The sequence below is a fragment of the Loxodonta africana genome, chromosome 1, assembly GCF_030014295.1.
Source record: "Loxodonta africana isolate mLoxAfr1 chromosome 1, mLoxAfr1.hap2, whole genome shotgun sequence".
NCBI classification, from domain to species: Eukaryota; Metazoa; Chordata; class Mammalia; order Proboscidea; family Elephantidae; genus Loxodonta; species Loxodonta africana.
The window spans coordinates 195,760,288-195,779,887 of NC_087342.1; the positions used below are offsets into that span (position 1 = coordinate 195,760,288).

The following is a 19,600-nucleotide window of genomic DNA, read 5'->3' on the forward strand; positions in this document are numbered from 1 at the left end:
TTGGGAAAAGTTAGTCATTGAAAACCCTGTGGAACACATTCTACTCTGACATACATGGATGGGCTCCTATGACTTGGAATCAGTTCAATGGCAACTAGTTTATTTGTTAATTACTATTGACCACCTCGTGTTTCAAAGGGAAACTGACCCTTAGCGAAATTAAGAAGTTGGCCAAATCACATAAGTACCAAGTAACAAGGAGGAGAAGCCCTGTCCGCGCAGTGGTTAAGTGCTCTTCTGCTAACGAAAAGACTGGTGGTTTGAACCAACCAGCTGCTGGTCTGTGGGAGAAAGATGTGGCAGTCTGCTTCTGTAAAGACTTACAGCCTTGGAAAGTCTATGGGAAAGTTCTACTCTGTCCCGTAGGGTTGCTATGAGTCGGAATCAACTCGATGGCAATGGGTTTTTTGTTTTAACGGAAAGGACACTCAAATCCAAGACTGGTGCAAATGAGCATGATCTTAGCCACTAAGTAAACCAGTTCTCATTTTGTCCTGATTATTTGACATTTATCATACATCTGGCCTCCCTGGTTGGTACTGATAGTTAAGGCACTTGGCTACTAACCAAAAGGTTGGTGGTTTGATGAGTCCACCTAGAAATTCCTTATAGATGACTCGTAAGAAAGTCCTAGTGTCTACTTCCCTCAAAAAATGAACCATTGAAAGCCCTATAGAGCACAGTTGCACTTTGACACTATGAGGGTCACTATGAGTTAAAATCTAGTCTACTGCAAATGGTTTACCATACATTTATCTCCCTCATCAGGCAAAACATGAAGGGATGTAGAAACAGTTAGTAGTACTGACTGTGGAGCTTGATTTCAGAATTTGCTTCCCAATATTTATTATGTTACCCTGCACAAGTTACTTCACTTCTCTGTGCCTTAGGTTCCTACTACGTAAGAAAAGTTAATAACTAACCCATAGAGCTATTTTGAGGATTAATGGTAATATAAAACACTTAGAACAAAGCCCAGCATAAAAAAGAAAACAATAAAAAAGTTTTTGTTGTTATTAGTAGTAAAAGAGGGGGGACTGTAGCCTACACATTTTTACCCATAGGATCTAACATAGTGATTTATGTGGAGTCACAGGGTGGTGCTGAAGGCTGGTAGTTGGAACCTGCTTAGAGGCATCTAGGAAGTAAGGCCTGGCAAGCTGCTTCTAAAAGGTCACAGCCTTGAAAACTCCATGGAGTACAATTCTATTCTGAATAAACACAGTGTTGCTGTGGCTTTCAATTGACTCAGTGGCAGTTAACAACAAGGACAGCACTTATTCATTACAGATTATTTGGGTATTAATCACTTAGTGCCACCGTTCAATAATTTTTGCTTAGATTTGTCGTAATTGGAAATTATAGGTTGAATCATATGAAATTGGAATCTTCTTAGTCAAAATCAGTCAGATATTGTCAATTTTACATGATTCAACTGCATTTGGATTATTTCGAGTTGCATGAGGAGGTGTGAATTTAGTAACGCATCCAATAAATCCAAACACTTTGTAGAAACTTCTGTAGTGATTGATATCATATATGTGCGTTTGTGGTAAATATAATGTAGTTTGCCATATAGTATAAAACCTATTCATGTATAACAGAAAATAATTTTTAAATATATCTGAAACCTGGAATGAATGTTTACTAATTTATTTTGCCCTGATGCAGCATGCAATTGCCATGGGAAAGCTGAAGAATGCTATTATGATGAAAATGTTGCCAGAAGAAATCTGAGTTTAAATATACGTGGAAAGTACCTTGGAGGGGGTGTGTGCATTAATTGTACCCAAAACACTGCCGGCATAAACTGTGAGACATGTATTGATGGCTTCTTCAGACCCAAAGGGGTAAAGTCTGCTCTTTCTTTTATGAAGTGGTATTATAGCTTTTTCATACAGAGATGCAATATACAGAAAATTATTTTGATAGCTTCTCTAATAAGTTGAACTTCAAATTCCAAAAGGTGACTAGCAGCTTTTTCCCAGCTGAAACTGATCTAAATCTTTGAGAATGTGATATAAACATTTCTATCAGTAGAGAAAGTTCCCTTGTGTTTTATTCCAGTCAATTCCTCCCTCCACAGTCAAAAATGGTTCTGATTTTCAGAACATAATTTAGTTTTGCATGTTAGTGAACTTCATAAAAATGAAATCATACAGTACATACTCTTTTGTGTCTTCCTTCTTTCACTTAGCATATATTTTGAAATTTATTCATGTTGTATGTATGAGTAGTTAGCTCTTTTTTATATACATATATTGCTAAATAGAATTTCATTGCATTAATATACCATAATTTTTCATTCTTTTTCCTGGTGATGGACGTTTGGATTGCTTACAGTTTGGGTCTAACTCCCATATACAATTCTGTACAAGTCTTTTTGTGGTCATGTTTTCATTTTTCTTTTATAAATACCTGGGAGTGGAATCCTTACAAAAAAAATCAGCCATTGAAAACTCTCTGGAGCCCAGGATAGTGCACAACTGGGCAGTGTTTTGTTCCGTCATACATAGGGTCACTGTGAGTTGGGACTGACTCCACGGCATCTAACAACCTCAAGAAGTACACCAGATTTATTCTGCTTTTGAACATTGTTTCAGTTCTTTGTGCTCAGAATCAACTTGTCAATTTCAAGAAATTGCATTTAGGATTGTCATACAGAATCTACAGACAAATGGCGAGAGAACTGACATCTTAATAATATTGACCCTTCCAATAAATGAGCATATAATATCTCTCCATTTATTTATATCTTCCTAAATTATTCACAGCAGTGTTTTCAGTGTAGCGATCTTACATGGTGTTTGTTAAATTTAATCCTCAGTATTTTGCACCATTTAAAGAGATATTCTTAAAAATAACTAATTATTTGCTACTATAATATAGAAATAGTTTTTATATAATGACTTTGTATCACATATCCATACAATTTTCACTTATTAGTTTTAGTAGTTTTAAACTACATTCCTTAGAAGCTTACACACTAATCATGTTGTCTGCAAATAAATTCAAGTTTCTTCCTTCTTTATGTTAATATTAAATAAAAATGGGCAGAGCAAATGTTATTTGTTTTATTCTCAATCTTAAAAGTAAATGTAGTATTTCACCATTTAGTATTATGTGAGCTGTAGATTTTTCAGAGATACCTTATATCAGATTCAGGAAGTTCCCTACTATTTCTGTATTGCAGAGAGTTTTTATAATACTGAAGTATTGAGTTTTGTGAAATGCTTTATTACACCTACTAAAATGAACATAGGGGTTTTCTCCTTTATCCTGTTAATGTGATGCATTTAAACTGATGGATTCTGTAATATTAAACCAACCCCACATGCCTGAGATAAACCCCTTAGTTATAAAATATTATCTTTTTAATCAATTTGATGATTCAGTTTATTATTTAAGGATTTTTGTTCTTTTCATAAGGGATATTGGTCTGTAATTTTAGTTTCTTGAGACATCTTTGTCAGGTTTTTGTGTTGGAGTATACTAGCCTCAAAAATTAATTTTGAAATGCTAGTTCTTCCTCAATTTTTTAAAAGAATTTTTGTAATGTTGGAATTAAATATTTAAAAAATGTTCAACAGAAATCCCTGGTGAAACTATTTAGGCCTCTAATTTTTATTTTCAGAAGGGCTTTGATAATTCAATTTTAATACATATAAGGCTAGATAAGTTTTGCTTTTTTTCGAGTCAGTTTTGCTACATTGTGTTTTTAAAAGAGGTTATCCATCTAAATTATCAAATTTATTAGCATAACATTTTTAATGTCTTTGTTATTTTTTAAAATCCTGTAGTATCTATACCTGTTTAATTCTAAAATTGTTAATATTTGTTATTTTCTATTTTATTGATAACTCATAATAGAGATTGATCAATTTGATGAATCTATTAAAAAGATGTTTGCCTTTTTTATTATTATGTCTGCATTCTATTTTTTTTTTTTTTAACCTGCCTTGGGTTTAAATTACCTGTTCTTTTGCTGCATTGTTTTTGTTTGTTTGCAAATCTGATAAACTCTTAGAAAAAATGGATTTTTAAGTTGCAAATACACAGTTTTTATATTATGAATTTTACAAAAATAATGTATCATTATGTATTATTAAAATTAATTGGTCCTTAAAATTTTTCAGAATAGAAAAATATTGGCGTTTTTAATACCCTTGATTAAAAGCATTTTAAAATTTCTTCTTAGGTGTCTCCAAAGTATCCAAGACCATGTCAGCCATGTCATTGTGATCCAACTGGTTCCTTAAATGAAGTCTGTGTCAAGGATGAGAAACATGCTCGACGAGGTGAGAGAGGCACTGTTCTGACAAAAGGAGAGCTGAAAGCAAAATACGATTATTTTCAGGAGAAAAATTTATAATAAATTTCATTTACATGATAAATTCGTTCTTAAATTTATTGGTGTTCCTCCAGGAGACAGTTTTTTAATCATCTAAGTGATTAATTGCGTGTTTTACTATAATGCTGTAAAAGCAAGCGTTGAATCATTTGTTTGCAGAAGGCATGTATGTATGTATGTATATTTAGGTCTATATATGTATCTTCTGGTCAATCACAAGTATGTGGTATATGTATTTTTTAATGTCTTTTGCTGTTTGTTAGGTTGGTTTCTAGTGTGAAATGACAGCATTCACTGAGGGCTGTGTGTGCTGCAGTGGGCAGAATGAATAGAGGAGATCATATACTAAGGAAGAAGTATAGACAATAATGTAGGTAGAAAGAAGTGTTTAAAGGACTAAAAAAAAAAAAAAAAAAGCTAATAGCGATGAGTTAATGCTGGAAAAAAGGCTGAAATTAATTTAAGCCAAATACTTTGAGGAGTGAAATTCATGATAACTCCAAATACAGAGACATCAAATGCCAACATAACTCCCTGATGTAAAATGTTGGGAGCTACTTCCAGGGTAGTTGCTTGCCAAATTTAAGTGTAAAATTCATTCATAGAATGTATCTGGAACTGTTACTTTTTATCTCTAAGAGTGGATTCTTCTGTCCTTTGGAAAGATTAAAACAAATCAGGCTACAATGTACGTTTCTTCCCTTCAATGACTTTAGAATTAAAAGACTAGCAATGTCTTTTAACTTACTTACTTTCTTGATAAAACTGTAGGATTATCAATTTGAGCCTCAGGGTCAAAAATCTTGAAATATATATATATAAAGATATATTTCAGTATTCAAATATTACATTACCTAAGGTCATTATTCTTTTTATGGCCCCATTTCTTTTTTAGAGGAACAACAGTCATGTTATTTTCTGTAATGTCACTTAACTCCGCCTTTTTAAAATGATAACTGTATTATCAGTCAAAAGTTAGAAAAAATTGAAAATAGAAAAGTGGCTCTACAACATAGTGGCAATTCAGCAGAGGTACCACTATTAACATTTTTGTGGATTTGTATTATAATACATAAATAACTTTTTAATTTTGTTCCTTTAAATTTTCCATAATGAATCTTTCCCCATATCTTTTTTACCAAGTTTCTCTGCAAATCTGATTTTAGTAGCTGTTATAATATGTCATTATATGGGTATAGCATAATTTATTTTCCCCCTTAACTTTATAGTGGCTTTAACATTATTTCTAGTTTTTGTTTATAGTTATCAATGCTTTAATGGAGATCTTTTTGTAACAATATTTTTAATTAGTATAAAACAATACATAGTAAAATAAAATTTAACATTAAAGAGGGAATAAAATAGTTCCTTTCTCCCTAATCAGTTCCAGTCCCATTTCCATATTTAACCATATTGGACCTTTAGTTTTATTCAGTTCTTTAGGGATTTACCTCCAATATCTCAATAATATTCTCATCAATATTTTTTACTTTATCAACATTAAATATTGCCTAATGACTCTTCCTTTTTGAATGGCAAAAAATGTTACATTAATACCACTTCCTTCCTCTTCTCTATCATCCATCTCAACATTCTTATTAACTATTTCTTCTATGGCATTTTTATTGTGTTAAACAGGAACCTTAAATATCTGTTTCATGACCTATTAAATTTGGACTGTATCTTTTAAGGTTCTACTGGGCATGATGAGAAAAAGACCATCCCTAACCTCCCCTCTAATCTTCCAATTGACTTAGCAATGTCTATCTATTGTGTCTTTACATTTTCAAAGATTGTAACAGTTATATTTGGTTCTGAATCAATAATTAATTCTTCTAATTTTAAATTTAATATTCAAGATTTACAATATTATGATAAAATATACACTATTCAGTATAAAGAAGATTTCAAGATCCTTCCTGAAGTACAACGCTGTCAGTGATAGGATAATATCCATAGATCTACAAGGAAGAAGACTTGAAGCACTTACTGATGACAATCAAAGACTACAGCCTTCAGTATGGATAACACCTCAATATAAAGAAAACAAAAATCCTCACAACTGGACCAATAAGCAACATCATGATAAACGGAGAAAAGACTGAAGTTGTCAAAGATTATTTTGCTTAGATCCACAATCAACACCCATGGAAGCAGCAGTAAAGAGGTAAGAGATGCATTGCATTGAGCAAATCTGCTGCAAAAGACCTCTTAAAATTGTTAAAAAGCAAAGATGTCACTTTGAGGATTTAAGTGCCCCTGACTGAAGCCATGGTGTTTTCAATTGCCTCATATGCATGCAGAAGCTGAACAATGAATAAGGAAGACCAAAGAAGAAGTGACGCTTTTGAATGATGGTGTTGGCAAAGAATATAGAATATAAAATGGACTGCCAAAAGAACGAACACATCTTTCGTGGAAGAAGTACAACCAGAATGCTTCTTAGAAGCAAGCGAGACTTCATCTCATATACCGTGGACACGTTTTCAGGAGGGACTAGTCCCTGGAGAAGGACATCATGCTTGGTAAACTAGAGAGCCAGTGAAAAAGAGGACGACCCTCAATGAGATGGATTGACACCGTTGCTGCAACAATGGCCTCAGGCATAACAACAGGCATGAGGATGGTGCAGGACTGGGCAGTGTTTCATTCTGTTGTACTTAGGGTCTCTATGATTTGGAACCGACTTGATGGCACCTAACAACAACACAAGGAAGACCAATTAATAGACTATTATTTAAATTTACACACCAGCCACTAATACCAAAGATGAAGAAACTGAAGATTTTTACCAACTTCTGCAGTCTCAAAATTGAGCAAACATGCACTCAAGATGCACTGATAATTACTGGTGACTGGAATGCAAAAGTGGGAAACAAAGAAGAAAGATTACTAGTTGGAAAATATGGCCTTCTTGATAGAAAGGAGGCCGGAGATCACATGAGAGTGTTTTGCAAGTCTAACAGCCTATTCTTTGGATATACTGTTTTTCAACAACAAAAATGGTGACTATATGCCTGGACCTTCCAGGTAGAATACACAGGAATCAAATCGACTACACCTGTGGAAAGAGACTTTGGGGAAGCATAGTATTATCACTCAGAACAAGGCTGGGGGCAGACTGTGAAACAGACCATCAATTACTCTTATGCAAGTTCAAGTTGAAGCTAAAGAAAATTAAAACAAGTCCACAAGAGCCAAAGTACAACCTTGAGAATATTCCATCTGAATTTAAAAAAACATCTCGATAATTGATTTGACATACTAAAGAGTAAGGAACGGAGATCAGTTGAGATGTAGGATGACATCAAGGACATTATACACAAAGCCAAAGGCCATTAAAAAGACAAGAAAGAAAGAAAAGACTGAAATGGATATCAGAAGAGACTCTGAAACATGCTCTTGTGTGTGGAGTAGCGAAAGTGAGGAGAAGAAATGATGAAGTAAAAGAACTGAACAGAAGATTTCAAAGGGCAGCTCAAGAAGACAAAGTAAAGTATAATGAAATGTTCAAAGACCTGGAGTTAGAAAACCAAAAGGAAGGACACAATCAGCATTTCTTAAGCTGAAAGAACTGCATAAAAAATTCAGGTCTCAAGTTGCAATACTGAGGATTCTATGTGCAGTAATGAACAATTCAGGAAGCATCAAAAGAATATGGAAGGAATACACAGAGTCACTATACCAAAAAGAACCGGATGATATTCAACTGTTTCAGGAGGTAGCATATGATCAAGAACTAATGGTACTGAAGGAAGAAGTCAAAGCTGCGCTGAAGACATTGGCGAAGAACAAGGCTCCAGGAATTGATGGTATAACAATTGATATGTTTCAACAAACGGATGCAGCTCTGGAAGTGCTCACTCATCTATGCCCAAGAAATTTAGAAGACAGCTACCTGGTCAGCTGAGTGCAAGAGATACATATTTATGCCTATTCCCAAGAAAAGTGATCCAGCTGAATTCATAAATTATCAAAAAAAAATCATTAGTATCACACACAAGTAAAATTTTGCTGAAGATCGTTCAAAAGCAGTTGCAGCAGTACCTCAACAGGGAACTGCCAGAAGTTCAAGCCAGATTCAGAAGAGGACCTGGAACGCAGTCAGATAGATCCCGGCTGAAAATACTAGGAAGATGTTTACCTGTGTTTCATCGACTATGCAAAGGCGTTTGACTGTGTGTATCATAACAAATTATGGATAACCTTTTGAAGAATGGGAATTCCAGAACACTTAACTGTGCTCATAAAGAACCTGTACATAGATCAGTTTGAACAGAACAAGGAGAAACTGCGTGGTTTAAAGTCAGGAAAGGTTTGCGTCAGTGTGGTATCCTTTCACCATACATGTTTAATCTGTGTGTTGACCAGATAATCCGAGAAGCTAGGCTATATGAAGACTGCTGCACCAGGATTAGAGGAAGACTCATTCACAACCTGTGCTATGCAGATGACACAACCGTGTTTGCAAAAAGTAAAGAGGACTTGAAGCACTTACTGATGAAAATCAAAGACTACAGCCTTCAGTATAGATTACACCTCAACATAAAAAAAACAAAATTCCTTACAACTGGACCAATAAGCAGCATCATGATAAATGGGGAAAAGATTGAAGTTGTCAAGGATTTCTTTCTACTTGGATCTACAATCAACCCCCATGGAAGCAGCAGTCAGGAAATAAAACGACACATTGCACAGGCAAATCTGCTGCAAAAGACTTCCCTAAAGTGTTAAAAGGCAAAGATGTCACTTTAAGGGCTAAGGTAGGCCTGACGGAAGCCATGGTATTTTCAATTACCTTATATGCATGGGAAAGCTGGACAATGAAATAAGATCAAAGAAAAATTGATGTATTAAATTATGGTGTTGGTGGAGAATATTGAATATACAAAGGACTGCCAGAAAAATGAACAAATATGTCTTGGAGGAAGTACAGCCAGGATAGGCTTTAGAAGCAAGGCTGGTGAGACTTCGTCTCGTGTATTTTGGACATGTTATCAGAAGAGACCAGTCCCTGGAGAAGGACATCATGCTTGGTAAATAGAGGGTCAGGGAAAAAGAGAAAGACACTTAATGAGATGGACTGACACAGTGGCTGCAACTTTGGGCTCAAACATAGCAAAGATTGTGAGGATGGCGTAGGACCAGGCATTGTTTCGTTTTGTTGTACCTAGGGTCACTATGAGTCTGAATGTGCTGGAAGGAACCTAACAACAACAATAACCTTGTTTATGAGAATTTCTAATATATAGAACTTTAAAATTTTTATGTAACCAGCTATCACAAATCAGATAACGTTCTTTAGCTATAATAATGACACTGTGCTAATTATCATATATATATTAATATTTTCATATTGGATTTATTTCAGGCCTTTGTAATTCTAAATCTCATTGTAAGATAAGGCAAACACATTTATTTTCTTGGTTTCTATGATTCATTTTATTATATTTAATTCCTAATCCATCTGAGATTTATGTAGGTATATTTTATAAGGAGAGTTTCTAACTGTATTTTGTTTTTCCAAATGGTTAATTTTCCCAATTCCACAAGTTACCCTCCCTTCCCAGTGGTTTGTGATGTTTCTTTTAATCTACATTAAGTTTTAATTTATATATTTATTATTGTATTTTGGGGCTATATATTATTTCTAGTGATCTATCTTTAACCTGTAGTAGTTCTACTATGTTTTAATTGTATTAACTTTGTAAAACATTGAAATACCAGTTAAAGCAAGAACCTATCCAGTTATCTTTGTTTAATTTTGATTGTTTGAAGTATTCTTGCCTGTTTTTATTTCCAAATAAATTTTAGAATTGCTTCTTTTTTTCCAAAATCTCATTGGGATGCATCACAAATTGAATTGTGTCCCCCAAAAGTATGTGTCAACTTGGCTAGGCCATGATTCCCAGTATAGTGTGGTTGTCTTCCATTTTGTGATCTGATGTAATTATCCTCCATTCTGTGCTGTGTTGTAAATCCTAGCCTCTATACCTGTGGTTGAAACCCTGGTGGCACAGTGTTAAGAGTTTGGCTGCTGATCAAAAGGTCAAAAGTTCGAATCCATCCGCCACTCCTTGGAAACACTATCGGGCAGTTCTAATCTATCCTATAGGGTTACTGTGAATTGGAATTGACTCAACAGCAATGGATTTGGTTTTTGTGTATGCCTGTGGTTATAATCCCATTTGTGAATGGGTTGTGTTCGTTACGTAAATGAGACAGAATTAGGTTATGTTAATGAGGATTAGGTTATGAATTTATATTAATGAGGCAGGATTAGGGTGTATTTTGAGTCAATCTCTTTTGAGATATAAAAGAGATTAAACAATCACACCAGAAAGCAGAAACAGCAAGATTGAAGACCGCCCAAGAAAAAAAGCTCAGAGACAAGCACCTTCCTCCAGAGCCACAAGAGAGAGAGAGCCTTCCTTTAGAGCTGGTGTCCTGAATTCAGACTTCTAGTCACCTAAACTTGGAAGAATAAATTTCTGTCAGTTAAAGCCATCCATTTGTGGTATTTCTGTCATAGCAGCACTAGATAGCTAAGAAATGTCATTGGGATTTCATAATACCTGAAAATTAATTTGGTAATAAGTAGCATCTATATAATTTAGACTTTCCAGACAGTAATATGGGGGATAGAGTTCTCCTTTTTTTTTTTTTTTTTCTGTAGCTTACATATAGTTTTCTTTAAAAGTACCTACATATTTCAGGTTAGGTTATTCTTATTCCAGATTGATTTTACTTGCAAGCTTGCTAGTTTGTTTGATATTTAATGCTTCTTTTTTGCAGATTTTATTTAACACATTTTCATTAGTGTATCCGTTTAATTTAGTTGTGTAGTATTTTTTATGTAGCTATTTTGCCTAGTTTTCAATTCCAATATTATACAGCTGGCTCATTTTTAAAAGAAGATATACAATCATATTGTTTGCAAATAATAATGGCTTATACTCTTGCGTTCTCAGAATTATACCTCATAAAGTTACTGTCTGGTTGTAGTTTCCATATATTCACAAATAATTTTCCATCTTAGTCACAACGTCATCCACCATTTTATATTTGCTGGGTACTATACAGCAATAAAAATGATTAAATTATAGGTGGACAAATGAACTAGGTTGCCTCTTAATGACATAATAGGAAAGTGAGAAAAGACAAAAAAGAGTAATTCTTTTAACAGATACATGCCAATGTTTAAACTACAAAGAACAGTAAACAGAACGTTCTGGGTGGTAGTTATCTCTGGGGGAGGCATGGGGAGAGTGAGGCTTCAAGAGTCCTGGTTGTATTATCTCTCTTAAGCCAGGTGATCGATACAGTAAGCACATGTAGTTTACAAATAGCTGTTAGTATGTATAATACATGAAAAAATATATCTTAAAAAATAACTGTTAAAATATTATCTGACAGTAAAAGATGAAGAAAAGCATCCCACAAAATTCTGCCTGGTAAATTTTAATAGTCTCTTTTTCCTTCATCTGTATTTATTTTTTCAGCTAACTCAATTCAAGAATTGTTTTCTTATGTGTTTCATAATTGTATGTGTGTATTTTTTCTACTTTAGCCCTGCAGGAGCACTGAGCTTTCATGTGGTTCTCTGCTACTACCTCTTAACTTGTGCAGGACCTAGGATTTGTCTTTGTTCCATAAAACCAATGTACCGTACTCTAGTCTAATTCATCAGAATTTGGCTGTTAGCTCCATGAAAGACAACAGTTTAAGGGTTGGCTGACCTCCCTAGAACTGCATTTTCTTGTAGCTTCGGATCTCCAGGGACTTTCTTTACTTTTTATTAGCAAAACCAATTTCTCTCTCACTCTTTCTCTCCATCCATTCATCCATCTGTCCATCCATTTGGTTTTTTTTTTATACTGCATCTTGAAGTGTTCTGAAAAGAGGTGTTCTTTAGCTGTCTAAACCCAGAAACACAGTGCTGTTGAGTTCACAGTATTTCCAAAAACAAAAATTACGATGGTCATTGTTTATTGCATGGAGTATTTCTACATTAAGTCTCAATTTCTAGAGATTTTTACATCAGAAATGAATGTTAAATTTGTCGAATAATTTTGCAAACTTTATTGAAATTTTCAGATTTTTTTCCATTTGATCCTGCAACTATACATCAAATGATATGTTGAAAAATGTATTTATTAATATTAAATATTATTTATATTACCAGAATAAATTCTACTTGGTCATTATGGAAGGCACTTTCAATGTACTTTAGAATTCAGTTGGTGTTTATTTTATTTAGGATTTTCTCATCTGGAATCAAAAGTTAAATTGGTGTGACTCTGATACTTGCTACCTCTGCTACCTTGGCAAGCAACTTAATTTCTCCATGCCTTGGTCTTTTCTTCTGTGAAATGGGAAAAAATAATAGCCCTACTTCATGGAGATGTTTTTAGTATCTGCTGTGTTAATTAACTTCTAGGGTGCAATACTTATATAATGCCTAGGACAACATAAGTATTGTGCTATAAGTGTTAGCTGTTATTATGTTTATTTTGAACTACCTTTATAAAGATTCTTGGAGCCCTGGTGACACAGTGGTTAAGCTTTACAGCTACCAACCAAAAGGTCAGCAGTTCGAATCCACCAGCCGCTCCTTAGAAACTCTATGGGGCAGTTCTACTCTGTCCTATAGGGTCGCTAGGTGTCAGAATCAACTCGATGGCAACAGATTTTTTTTTTTTTTTTTTTGGTAAGATTATGATATCAGGCTTCTAAACTGAATCACATAGCTCTCTATTTTTTATATGTCCCATAAGAGTTTTAAACTTTTAATATACTCTGTAAAAATTCACTGGTACTAAAACATTTTTGGGGGGTAGTTCTTTGCTAATTTTTCCTCCTTTAATATCCGGATTATCTTTGTTTAAGTCTTTCTTATTTGGTTACTTTTTTTTCAGATCTTTTTGTGTATGTGTGTGTGTTCATTTTTTTGTCATTTTTATAATTACATGAATTAACATTTAATTCATTTATAAAAAAAAAAAAAGGTCATATAATAAAGAAGTATTTAAACATACAAGTTTGGTTTTGACCACATTGCTAAGTTCCATTCTCACTGCTAGTATTTTAGTTTAGGAAACTACTTAATTTGCAACTGATGTCTTGATTTCCTCTTTTCCTGATCAGTTATTAAGAAAGGATGTTTATTATTAATTTTAGAGTAGTTGAATTTTTTAATAAAATTTATTATGTTTTATATTCATAATTTATTTTATTTCTAATTTTGTGAAATTTTATAAAAATGTAGTGATTTATGTTAAGAGAATAAGTCTTCAATAATTTCTGCTTTGAGAAATTGAACATTTTTCTGGATTAGTCAAATAAATATCTATGTTTATATAAAAAAAAAACTAGTGCAAAAAAACTAGTGCCATCGTTTATATAGCACTATATATATAATTTTTTTATATAGCACTAATATATAATTCAATTTTACTGGATTATTCAAGTTTCTGCCTTTTTTCTAATTTATCTGTAAGTATTTTGTGTGGTGAGATTAATGTCATCCTTAATCATTGATTTTGGGATAATATTTCTTTGATTTCCAACATTTTTTGTTGGCTATATATTTTTGTAATTATAATTTGTACTTATTTGGAGCATAAATGATAAAACTGTTATGAGTTTTTTTTTTTTTTTACCTTTATTAATATATAATGACAGCTTCTCCTATTGAGTCCACATTCTACTGTGGCCATAATGATGATGCATCTGCTTTTCCTTTCTGTTTGCCTTCTAATTTGCATTCACCAGTTGTTGTTTTTAATACTTTTAGTTATTTTGTGTGTCTCTCACACGTCACATGTTCATGTTTTTAATAACAACATTATGACTATTTAACTCTTTTGTATGTGTATAGTATGTATGCTTGACACTATTTCTGTCATTTTGTTTTATGCTTTCTCAATATTAAGCTTTTGCTTTTTGCCTCCCCTTTTCCTTTTGTGAGTGGCCCATATTTTATTGATTTGTTCTTACCTTTTTCCAGATTTAAAAAAAAAAAAAGCCCTGTTGCCATTGAGTCGATTCAGACTCATAGTGACCTAGAGGACAGAGTAGAGCTGCCCCATAGGGATTCCAGGGAGTGGTTGGTGGATTCGAACTGCTGACCATTTGGTTAGCAGCCATAGCTCTTAACCACTGTACCACCAGGGCTCTTTTTCCAGATTAAGATTAGCAAGCCGATAATTTGAATTCATTCCTACTGCATTTAGTTACTATTTTGCTGATTCAAAGACAAGAATAAACATTTTTTAATGTATTTTTCTGTTAAAAAAAATGGAAATGTACACTACTTTCATTTCCTTGCACTGTTTCTTCTTATCCCCAAAATATATGCACATCCCCTGCAAACACCTTTTGTCTTTTCTTTAGTAATACTGCCAGTGATGTAGTACTTGGATTATTGTTGTTAAATTGTTGTCTTCAGTAATATATTTTCACTACCAATGCTCTTTTCTTTCTTTTATTGTGCTTTAGGTGAAAGTTTATGGCTCAAGTTATTTTCTCATACAAAAACTTGTACACATACTGTTATGTGACTTTAGTTGCTATCCCTATAATGTGACAGCACACTCCCCCTTTCTACCCCGGATTTCCCACATCCAGTCAACCGGCTCCTACCCTTCCTGCCTTCTCATCTAGCCTCTAGACAGGAGCTGCCCATTTAGTCTCATATATCTACTTGAACTAAGAAGCATACTATTCATGAGTATTATTTTATGTTTTATAGTCCAGCCTGATCTTTGTCTGCAGAGTTGGCTTTGGGAATGATTTTAGTTCTGGGTTAACAGAAAGTCCAGGGGCCATGTCTTCTGGGGTTCCTCTAGGCTCAGTCAGACCATTAAGTCTGGTCTTTTTACGTGAATTTGAGTTCTGCATCCCACTTTTCTGCTGCTCTGTCAGGGACTCTCTGTTTTGTTCCCTGTCACTGCAGTTATTGGTGGTAGCCAGGCACCACCTAGCTCTTTTGGCCTCAGGCTGATGGAGTCCCTGGTTTTGTGGCCCTTTTGTATCTTGGGCTAAATATTTTCCTTGTCTTTGGTATTCTTCATTCTCTTTTGCTCCAGGTGGGTTGGAACCAATCGATGCATCTTAGATGGCCGCTTGCTGGCTTTTAAGATCCCAGACGCCACTCACCAAAGTGGGATGCAGAACATTTTCTTAATAAATTTTGTTATGCCAATTGACCTAGATGTCCCCCAAAACCATGGTCCCTAGACCCATGCCCCTGATACTCTGTCCCTCTAAGTGTTTGGTTGTGTTCAGGAAACTTCTTAGCTTTTGGTTTAGTCCAGTTGTGCTGACTTCCCCTCTGTTGTGTGTTTTCCTTCCCTTCCCCTAAGATAATTCTTGGCTACCATCTAGTTAGTGAATTCTGCCATCCTTCTCTCCCCACCCTCATAACCATCAAAGAATGTTTTCTTCTGTGTTTAAACCTTTTCTTAAGTATAATAGTAATCTCATACAATATTTGTCCTTTCGTGACTAATTTTACTCAGCATAATGCCTTCCAGAGCTGTCCATCTTGTGAGATGTTTCTCAGATTCCTCATTGTTGTCATTGCGTAGTATTCCATTGTGTGAATATACCGTAATTGATGCATTCACCCATTGATGGGCACCAAGGCTGTTTCCACCCTTTTGCTATTGTGAACAGTGCTTTTTTTTTTTTTTAATGGTACTTCTATTTCTAGCGTTTTAAGGAAGTGCCAAATTGATTTTCAAAGGGGTTGTACCATTTTACGTTTCCACCAGCAGGGTACAACCTCTCCATAACCTCTCCAGCATTTATTATTTTGTGTTTTTTGGATGAATGCTAGCCTTGTTGGGGTGAGATGGTATCCCAGTGTAGTTTTGATATGCATTTCTCTAATGGCTAATGACCATGAACATTTCCTCATGTATCTGTTAGCCACCTGAATGTCTTTTTGGTGAAATACCTGTTAATATCTTTTACCCATTTTTTAGTTAGGTTATTTGTCTTTTTGTTGTTGAGATGTTACAGTATCTTATAGAATTTAGAGACTTGACCCTGATTGGACATGTCATAGCCAAAATTTTTTTTCCCAGTCTGTAGGTTGTCTTTTTACTCTTTTGGTGAAGTCTTTTGAAAAGCATAAGTGTTTGATTTTTAGGACCTCACAGTTATCTAGTTTCTCTGCTGGTGTTTGTACATTGTTAGTTATGGTTTGTATTCTGTTTATGGCATGTATTAGGGCTCCTAGCATTGTCTCTATTTTTTATTCCATGATCTTTGTCATTTTAGATTTTATATTTAGGTCTTTGATCTATTTTGAGTTAGATTTTGTGCATGGTGTGAGGTACGGGTCTTGTTTCATTTTCTCAAGGATGGATATCCAGTTATGCCAGCACCATTTGTTAAAGAGGGTGTCTTTTCCTCATTTAAAGGACTTTGGGCCTTTGTCAAATATCAGCTGCTCATAAAAAAAAAATGCTCATAGGTGGATGAATTTACTTCTGAATTCTCAGTTCTGTTCCATTGGTCTATGTATCTGTTGCTGTACCAGTACCAGGCTGTTTGACTACCATGGTGATACAAAAGGCTCTAAAATCAGGTAGTGTGCGGCCTCCTACTTTGAACTTCTTCAGTAATGTTTTACTTATCTGCCCTTTCCACATGAAGTTGGTGATTTGTTTCCCCAACTCAATAAAAAATGTCTTTGGAAATTGGATCGGGATTGCATTGTATCTGTAGATCGCATTGGGTAGAATTGATATTTTCACAATACTGAGTCTTTCTGTCTATGAACAAGGTATATTTTTCCACTTATGTAGGTTTCTTTTGGTTTCTTGTAGTAGTGTCTTGTAGTTTTCTTTGTATAGATCTTTTACATCTATGGGTAGATTTGTTGTTGTTGTTGTTAGGTGCTGTCAAGTCGGTTAGATTTAATCCTAAGTATTTTATCTTCTTGGGGGCTATTGTAATTGGTATTGATTTGGTGATTTCCTCTTAGAAGTTCTCTTTGTTGGTGTAGAAGAATCCAACTGATTTTTGTATGTTTATCTTGTATCCTGATACTTCATTGAAATCTATTAGTTCCAGTAGTTTTCTTGTGGATTCTTTGAGGTTTTCTGTGCATAAGGTCATATCATCTGCAAATTGTTATTGTTGTTGTTAGGTGCTGTCCAGTGCATGGCTGGTTCCAACGCATAGTGACCCTATGTGCTACAGAACAAAACACTGCCCAGTCCTGCGCCATGCTCACAATTGTTATGCTTGAGCCCATTGTTGCAGCTATCGTCTGCAGATAGGGATACTTTTACTTCTTCCTCACCAATTTGTATGCCCTGTATTTCTTTTTGTTGCCTAATTGCTCTGTCTAGGACCTCCAGCACAATGTTGAGTAAGAGTGGTGAAAAATGGCATCCTTGTCCAGTTTCCGTCCTCAAGGAAATACTTTCAGACTTTCTCAATTTAGGATGATGTTGGCTGTTGGCTTTGTATAAATGCCCTTTATTATGTTGAGGAATTTCCCTTCTATTCCTATTTTGCTAAGAGTATTTATCATGAATGGGTGTTAGACATTGTCAAATGCATTTCTGCATCAATTGATGAAATCATGTGGTTCTTGTCTTTTGCTTTATTTATATGATGGTTCACATTGATTGTTTTCCTAATGTTGAACCATCCCTGCATAGCTGGTATGAATCCCACTTGGTCATGGCGAGTTATTTTTTTTTTTGATGTGTTGAATTCTATTGGCTAGAATTTTTTTGACAGTTTTTTGCATCTAAGTTCATGAGGGATATTGGTCTGTAATTTTCTTTTTTTGTGGTGTCTTTACTGGTTTCATAGAATAAGTTCAGGAGTATTTTTCTATCTTTTCTATGCTCTGAAATACCTTTAGTAGTAGTGGTGTTAACTCTTCTCAGAAAGTTTGCTAGAATTGTCCAGTGAACCTGTCAGGGCCAGGGCTTTTTTTTGCCGTTGCTGTTGTTGGGCGTTTTTTAATTACCTCTTCACTCTCTTTTTTGTTATAGGTTTATTTAGTTGTTCTACGTCTGTTTGTGTTAGTTTAGGTAGGTAGTGTGTTTCTAGAAATTTGTCCATTTCCTCTAGGCTTTCAAATTTGTTCGAGTGCAATTTTTCATAGTAATCTGATGTGATTCTTTTAATTTCAGTTGGGTCTGTTGTGATATCACCCATCTCATTTCTTATTTGGGCTATTTGTTCCCTCTCCTGTTTTTCTTTTGTCAGTTTGGCCAACGATTTATTGATTTTGTTGATTTTTTCAAAGAACCAGCTTTTGGTCTTGTTAACTTTTTCAATTGTTTTTCTATTCTCTATTTCATTTATTTCTGATCTGATTTTTATTATTTCTTGTGGGCTTCTTTTGCTGCTCTCTTTTTATTTGTTTGAATTATATGACTAATGTTTTCATTTTGGCCCTTTCTTCTTTTTGGATTGTGTGTTGCTATAAACTGACTTCTGAGCACTGCTTTTGCTGTGTCCCAAAGGTTCTAGCAGGATGTGTTTTCATTTTCATTTGATTCTGTGAATTTCTTTATTCCTTCCTTGATTTATTCTATAACCCAGTAGTTTTTGTCCAATGTGTTGTTCAGTGTCCATATATTTGATTTTTTTCCTTGCTTTTTCTGCTATTGATTTCTACTTTTATGGCTTTGTGGTCAGAAAAGATGCTTTGTAATATTTTAGTTTTTTTGTATTTTGTTAAGGCTTGCTATGTGGTCTATTCTGGAGAATGTTCTATGTGCGTTGGAAAAGAAAGTATACTTGGCTGATGTTGGATGGAGTGCTCTGTATATATCTATGAGGTCAAGCTGGTTGATTGTAGCATTTAGATCTTCTGTGTCTTTATTGAGATTCTTTCTAGATGTTCTGTCCTTCACTGAAAGTGGTATGTTGAAGTCTCCTACTATTATTGTAGAGCTGTTTCTCTTTTCAGTGCTGTTGGAGTTCGTTTTATGTATTTTGGAGCCGTGTTGCTGGTTGCCTAAATATTTATTAAGGTTATGTCTTCCTGGCATATTGACATTTTAGTCATTATATAGTGTACCTCCTTATTCTTGGTGGTGAATTTTGCTTTAAAGTCTATTTTGTCAGAGATTAATATTGCCACTCCCTCTGTCTTTTGATTGCTGTTTGCTTGGTATTATTTTTCCCACTCATTGGGTTTTATATTGTTTGTGTCTTTGAGTCTAAGGTGTATCTTTTTTAGGCAGCATATAGAGAGATCGTGTTTTT

The 19,600-nt window shown here is 34.5% G+C and overlaps 1 protein-coding gene across 1 annotated transcript in view; it reads left to right on the plus strand.

Annotated features, from left to right (window-relative positions):
• The window catches only part of LAMA2 (laminin subunit alpha 2), a 559,790-nt gene that overhangs the window by 144,855 nt on the left and 395,335 nt on the right, over positions 1-19,600 (plus strand). The window contains exons 8-9 of the mRNA XM_064294826.1: positions 1,672-1,850; positions 4,199-4,298. Coding sequence (XP_064150896.1) covers positions 1,672-1,850; positions 4,199-4,298 — 279 coding nt within the window. The remainder of the gene's footprint in view (positions 1-1,671; positions 1,851-4,198; positions 4,299-19,600) is intronic.